Source organism: Entelurus aequoreus, linkage group LG15 (assembly GCF_033978785.1).
Source record: "Entelurus aequoreus isolate RoL-2023_Sb linkage group LG15, RoL_Eaeq_v1.1, whole genome shotgun sequence".
Taxonomy (NCBI): Eukaryota; Metazoa; Chordata; class Actinopteri; order Syngnathiformes; family Syngnathidae; genus Entelurus; species Entelurus aequoreus.
The window spans coordinates 44,589,079-44,596,578 of NC_084745.1; the positions used below are offsets into that span (position 1 = coordinate 44,589,079).

Sequence of the window (7,500 nt, forward strand, 5' to 3'; positions counted from 1 at the left end):
ATCAGCAGGTACCAGAAGGTAAGAAAAGTTGCTTTTGCATAATATTGCGAAACAAAACGCCAGATAATATGTCTTACCTTATACACACACCATAATAATACTCGTATGTTGAAACACAGTACAATTCATCAAGCGGTGCGGCTTCATAGCTTACCAAAGTCCTACTAAAACATTTTGATAGATTTTTGATCGCCGTGTGTAATGTTCTATATTTTTAATGGAACATATAACATTTTGGTGTTGTTTACTTGAGTCATATTGCAGTCTACACGTATCTCTTATGTGTGACTGCCATCTACTGGTCACACTTATCATTTCACCATAGCTTCAAGGTCGGTAAGCAAAACCAGAATTATTCCGTATATTAAGCGCACCGGGTTATAGGGCGCACTGTCAAGTTTTGAGGGAAAAAAAATATTTTAAAGTGCGCTTTAAAGTCCAGAAAATACGGTAGTAGTTTTTACTTTTGTTTAGCTATTGTTTACTATTGACTTTGTTTTGCTCAAACAATTGTCTGTAATAAAAGAGAATAGGGAAATGGTTTAAATATTGTGTGGGTTTTCCTGCCATTTTATATATTTAAAGCGACTCCAATACAGAGTAGTCGGTTTGTTCCGATACTTTTGTCCATATGATGTATGTAGGGTGTGTGATTACAGGTGGTGTGACATTCTTTGTGGCGCTGTACGACTACGAGGCCAGGACGTCAGATGACCTTTCATTCAAAAAAGGAGAGCGCTTCCAAATCATCAACAATACGTACGTCACGTCATCATCAGTCAGTATGGCAGAAATTCATCGACATGATATTCCAGATCAGGGGTGTCAAACTCATTTTAGATCAGGGGCCGCAAGGAGGAAAATCTACAAACCCCAAAACCAGCGAAGTTGGCACCTTGTCTAAATCGTAGTTAAAAACAGAATACAATGATTTGCAAATCATTTTTAACTTATATTCAATTGAATAGACTGCAAATACAAGATACTTAATGTTCGAACTGGAAAACATTGTTATTTTTTGCAAATATTAGCTCATTTGGAATTTGATGCCTGCATCATGTCTCAGAAAAGCTATCTGTAAGTGCAAGTTAAAACTCTACTATGTAAAGCGAAAGCCATTTATCAACAACACCCAGAAACGCCGCCGGCTTGGCTGAGCCCGAGCTCATCTAAGATGGACTGATGCAAAGTGGAAAAGTGTTCTGTGGTCTGACGAGTCCACATTTCAAATTGTTTTTGGAAACTGTGGACGTCGTGTCCTCCGGACCAAAAAGGAAAAGAACCATCCGGAATGTTCGAGGCGCAAAGTTGAAAAGCCAGCATCTGTGATGGTATGGGGGTGTATTAGTGCCCAAGGCATAGGTAACTTACACATCTGTGAAGGCACCATAAATGCTGAAAGGTACATACAGGTTTTGGAGCAACATATTTTGCCATCCAAGCAACATTATAATGGACGCCCCTGCTTATTTCAGCAAGATAATGCCAAGCCACGTGTTACATCAACGTGGCTTCATAGTAAAAGAGTGCGGGTACTAAACTGGCCTGCCTGTAGTCCAGACCTGTCTCCCATTGAAAATGTGTGGTGCAATATGAAGCCTAAAATACCACAACGGAGACCCCGGACTTTTAAGTTAAAGTTAAAGTACCAATGATTGTCACACACACACTAGGTGTGGCGAAATTATTCTCTGCATTTGACCCATCACCCTTGATCACCCCCTGGGAGGTGAGGGGAGCAGTGGGCAGCAGCGGTGGCCGCACCCGGGAATCATTTTTGGTGATTTAACCCCCAATTCCAACCCTTGATGCTGAGTGCCAAGTAGGGAGGTAATGGGTCCCATTTTTATAGTCTTTGGTATGACTCGGCCGGGGTTTGAACTCACGACCTACCGATCTCAGGGCGGGCACTCTAACCACTAGGCCACTGTTGGAACAACTTAAGCTGTACATCAAGCAAGAATGGGAAATAATTCCACCTGAAAAGCTTCAAAAATTGGTCTCCTCAGTTCCCAAACGTTTACTGAGTGTTGTTAAAAGGAAAGGCCATGTAACACAGTGGTAAAAATGCCCCCGTGCCAACTTTTTTGCAATGTGTTGCTGCCATTAAATTCTAAGTGAATGATTATTTGCAAAAAAAAAAAAAGTACTTTCTCAGTTGGAACATTAAATATCTTGTCTTTGCAGTCTAATTGAATGTGAGTTGAAAAGGATTTGCAAATCATTGTATTTTTAGGAATTACACAACGTGCCAACTTCACTGGTTTTGGGGTTAGTAGGAAAATGATCATTTTTCTTGGAACGCTCTATGCGTCCACTTTTGTCGTTTTTTGACAGACATTTTATGGAAATGAGGCTGCCAAAGCACGATCTGTTCAAAGCAGAGGAATAAATCGGCATGATTTACTGTTGGGTGGAGGGGGAGGAGTCACAGCCTCACGATACTGTGTATCTCACAGAATAGCTATGGCGACATCCAGTGGACACATTGAGAATAGCGGTTTCTTTCACTTAAAAACGCAACTCATTTTCACACTTGAACTCAGGGCCGGCCCGTGGCATAGGCCGTATAGGCAAATGCTAGGGGCGCCGTCCATCAGGGGGCGCCACGCCAGTGCCACAAATGTTGGAGAGAAAGAAAAAAAAGTTGGTACTATTATTTCTAAATACAAAAAATAATCCCACGTTAATTAAAATGCAAAGTAAAGCCTATTTAATAGAAATAGTATTTGTTACAACATTACGCCCCCACTCCCCCTCCCGCACGGTGCGCCCCCTCCCTTCCCGTATCATGACTCTTTTTGGACGTCACCACATCAAAAAATCAACACAAGATGTCAAAACGGCCAAAACTGTCAGGTGCCCAGGGAAGAAAAAATAGAAAAGAAGAGGAGGAGAAACGAGAAAAAGACAGAGGTAGCAGGTAGGTAACGTTAGCCTACATGAAATTATTTGTCTGTTACAGAATGTGATAGTAACCTGGCTTTTTAGCATTAAGCTAATGTTACATGATTCGGCAATTGCTAATCAATAAATAGGAAGTTCTGTTTTAACGTCGGGTTAATATTGTGGAGGGGGCTGAATTGTTATGGAAAATAATAATGTAACGTTAGGTAATTACAGTACTCCCACCTTACATTCCTCAGAGACATTTGTATTAGATCTTTTAAGCAGGTGTTTTTTGTTTACATTGTTATTGCCTTCTGGTTAGCTAATGTTTGCCCTGCAGGTAATAGTCACTTTTCCACCCCTTTATATATTAGGTATAGTTGTAAGCCTAGTTGTTAAAATGCACATCATTAATGTTAATTAAGCAATATCACATGAGAGGGAATGCTGTTTTTTAGTTTGAGCACTGCTGTGATTCGGTTAAAGATAATCATAACATAACATTCTCATATAATATGTTAATTTGCTTTCTTTAAGTAAAAAAAAAAGGTCAAAGACAAAGCTATTCAGTTTCTTGTGAGTACATACACTTCACTGCCGATTTAGGGGGGGGGGGGGGGGGGCACCACCTAAAATCTTGCCTAGGGCGCCAGATTGGTTAGGGTTCAAGTTGAACTCATCCCGCGGCCTAGATTAAACTCGTTCACGGACCTGATCCGGCCCGCATGTTTGACATCCCTGCTCTAGATGCTCACTAGGGTATCACACGGTTTACGTAGCGGACGCAAGCAGTCGTCGTCCTGCCTCCAAAAGTGAAGTTTAATGTACACGTGTGTCTCTCTGCAGAGAAGGAGACTGGTGGGAAGCGCGCTCCATCAACAGCGGGCAGAAGGGCTACATCCCCAGCAACTACGTAGCCCCCGCAGACTCCATACAAGCTGAGGAGTGAGTATCTACGTCTTTGTCTTCCTCACAGCCACCGTAGCTCCGACCCTACCCCAGGCATACTACATCTTGGCCGAATGTGAACCTGCATCCTCGCACCACCAGGTGGTACTTTGGCAAAATGGGCCGTAAAGACGGGGAGAGGCTGCTGCTGAATCCAGGTAACCATCGGGGGACTTTCCTGGTGCGTGAAAGTGAAACCACTCAAGGTACGCCAGCAGATTTTCATAAAGACACACATTAAGCTCGGCGGCGTGTTTGCCTGATGGTCCCGGTCTCGTGTCCAGGTGCGTTTTCTCTCTCTATACGAGACTGGGACGAAACCAAGGGAGACAACGTGAAACACTACAAGATCCGCAAGCTGGACAGCGGCGGTTACTACATCACCACGCGCGTGCAGTTTGAAACCTTACAGCAGCTGGTTGAACACTACACAGGTAAAGGTTCCAGGCTAATCAATCCTGCACTTTTTTTTATAACATTGAATCAACTTGTAATTTTATGCATTTTTCATCCATATTTGAAGTGTTCATCGTAACCTTAATCCTCTTAAGGCCCAAGCTCTTTGTTTACATGCTTTTTTTTTTATTTCTCTTTGCTATGTGGGCTTATTGGACCCTAATTAGAATAAAAAACTAAGAATCATCTTTTTATATGATGTACTTGGTCCATAAGTAACAAACGTGTACTTCATGTTTAGTGACATGCTAATTCTTATTTTTACACTTTTTTCCCCCAAATTCCATTGTATGTTATACTCTTCTGACACCACCAGGTGGCAGTATAAGTGTCCACATAAGGGCCATAAGACCTCAATTCAGTAGTGTACACAATTTTGGAAATAAGAGCTAAAAGGTGCTGTCCACGCATGTGGCCACTAAGCCTTTAGAGTTAACCCAGGGGTCAGCAACCCAAAACGTTGAAAGAGCCATACTGGACCAAAAATACAAAAAACTCATCTGTCTGGAGCCGCAAAAAATGACACGCCGTATATAAGTGTTATAATGAAGGCAACACATGACGGAAGTGTCTATATTAGCTATAATAGCCTACTATCAAAATGACTATGTGTCGCAGGCTGAAGCAAATCTTCGTTGACAGAAATGTTGAAATATTATATTTAGTCTACACATTTTTACAACATTAGAAACCATTAGTAAATCAGAGGCTACTCAGAAGGTGAGATAACTCCTGGAAATTACTGGCTTTGAAATGCCAAATGTATAGATGTGTGTCCAAGTTAAAGGAAACAGCATGCTGTCTTCTTCTAATATATTTCTTACCAAACTTTGGCCTGCGAAACAGGCTTGTAGGGATGAAATAGCCTCCGTGTTTTTTCCTGACCTAAAGTACTGTATATATATATACTCTATGCGTGTGTGTTTACTTCCGTGACAACCTCCTTAAAGTTTTTTTAATCAATCTGAAATATCAAGCAGTTAAAATGTGGCAAACATGGATAAGTGTGGAGAGTTTTTCGCATTATTTTTCCATCGTCCCATCGTGTCATTTTTATTTATTTATTTTTTTTATGTAGAGTGGATGTTTTTTTAAATAATATCCACAAAGATCAAAGAGCAGGTTGTGTTACGTGTGACCATGTTTGTTGGATTTTGGTAATGATTGATTTTTTTTTTTCTGCACCGTGACTACGGAAGGTTGTTTAGATCCATCCATCCATCCATTTCCTACCGCTTGTTCCATTCGGGGTCGCGGGGTTGCTGGAGCCTATCTCAGCTGCATTCGGGCGGAAGGCGGGGTACAACCTGGACAAGTCGCCACCTCATCACAGGGCCAACACAGATAGATAGACAACATTCACACTCTAGGGCCAATTTTAGTGTTGCCAATCAACCTATCCCCAGGTGCATGTTTTTGGGGGTGGAAGGAAGCTGGAGTACCCGGAGGGAACCCACGCAGTCACGGGGAGAACATGCAAACTCCACACAGAAAGATTCCGAGCCCGGGATTGAACTCAGGACTACTCAGGACCTTCATATTGTGAGGCACATGCACTAACCCCTGTGCCACCATGCTGCCCGGTTGTTTAGATTGGGTTATATAAGTAAATACTGTATTGAAAGTTCAATTAATCACAGAGTTACTATGGTTGACCACCAGATGGCGACAAAATGGCAGTAATCAGAATGCTTGATATTTATGTATGAAATGGGTGCACCGCTCGCGCTCAAATTGTTTATTGAACTTGTGCCGTCTTGCATGCCAAATTGAAGACGCCGTAGGGTCGTATTTGGCTCACGGGCCTTAGTTTGTACACCCCTGGTCTATATACTACATTACCCGGAAGGCTTAACGCTGTAGACAGGAACTGGAAGTAGCTATGAGCTATGGGACGACAATTGTTAAATAAAGAATTGATATATAGGTACACGTTGTTCCTGCTTCGTCTACACCAGAAACAAACTTAAGTTTTAATTGCTCAGAGACAAACTTGAGTGGTTAAAATGTGCGAGGCTAAGCATCATTTGCGGGTGTTGGTCAAATTTGCATGAATTGGCACTATCGCACATTCCTGAAGGGACTGGTTAATGCCACTGAAACTCAGTTCTAGTTCACGCCCCTCTGCTCTCTCTGCTGCAGAGCATGCAGACGGCCTCTGCCACAGGCTCACCACACTTTGTCCAACCGTCAAGCCTCAGACCCAGGGCCTCGCCAAGGACGCCTGGGAGATACCTCGCCACTCCCTAAGGCTGGAGCTCAAGCTGGGCCAGGGCTGCTTCGGAGAGGTCTGGATGGGTAAGATTAAAGATTAAAGTACCAATGATTTTCACACACACACTAGATGTGGTGAAATTTGTCCTCTGCATTTGTCCCATCCCCTTGGGGAGCAGTGGGCAGCAGCGGCGCCGCGCCCGGGAATCATTTTGGTGATTTAACCCCCAACTCCAACCCTTTGTTGCTGAGTGCCAAGCAGGGAGGTTATGGGTCCCATTTGTATAGTCTTTGGTATGACTCGGCTGGGATTTGAACTCCAACCTACCGATCTCAGGGCGGACACTCTAACCAAAGGCGCACCAAAACAGCAGGAGATGCTTTGTATGATCTATTACGTTTGTATGTCAAACAATGCCTGCAAGGTGAACTCAAGTCTTTGCCTCCTGCTGTAAACTGGTCTGCGGATTTAGGTCTGAAGACGTTTCGCCTCCCATTTAAGCTGCATCAGTTCACGCCTAAAGACGAGATAGGACAACTCTAGTCTGGGAGGATGGTGCAGGAAGTATTTATAACCCGGTGTGTTTGTGTGTAGGCACGTGGAACGGCACCACCAAAGTGGCCATAAAGACTCTGAAGCCAGGGACCATGTCGCCAGAGGCCTTCCTGCAGGAAGCTCAGATCATGAAGAAGCTTCGTCATGACAAACTGGTGCCTCTGTACGCTGTGGTCTCAGCGGAGCCCATCTATATCGTCACGGAGTACATGGCCAAAGGTACGCCCTCGCGTCTGACCCGCTTAGGTTTTGTGCTATAATCCTTTGAAAAGGCCGCGCAAGTCAAAACAGCCTAATTCAACATTCCACCCAGTATCATTACAACCATCTGTAGCCGATATCAGCAAAAAAAACAAGTATGGGAATAAACCAGCTTGCATCTAAAATGCCTGGTACAAGCAGTATTGCAGCGTGTTTACTTGTGGATAGTGATGGTC

General features: G+C 43.3%; 1 protein-coding gene across 1 annotated transcript in view; it reads left to right on the forward strand.

Annotated features, from left to right (window-relative positions):
- The window catches only part of LOC133630178 (tyrosine-protein kinase yes-like), a 52,199-nt gene that overhangs the window by 29,994 nt on the left and 14,705 nt on the right, over positions 1-7,500 (forward strand). Inside the window, 6 exon segments of the mRNA XM_062021580.1 lie at positions 660-759; positions 3,736-3,834; positions 3,940-4,043; positions 4,122-4,271; positions 6,436-6,591; positions 7,103-7,282. Of these exon segments, the coding sequence (XP_061877564.1) occupies positions 660-759; positions 3,736-3,834; positions 3,940-4,043; positions 4,122-4,271; positions 6,436-6,591; positions 7,103-7,282 (789 nt within the window).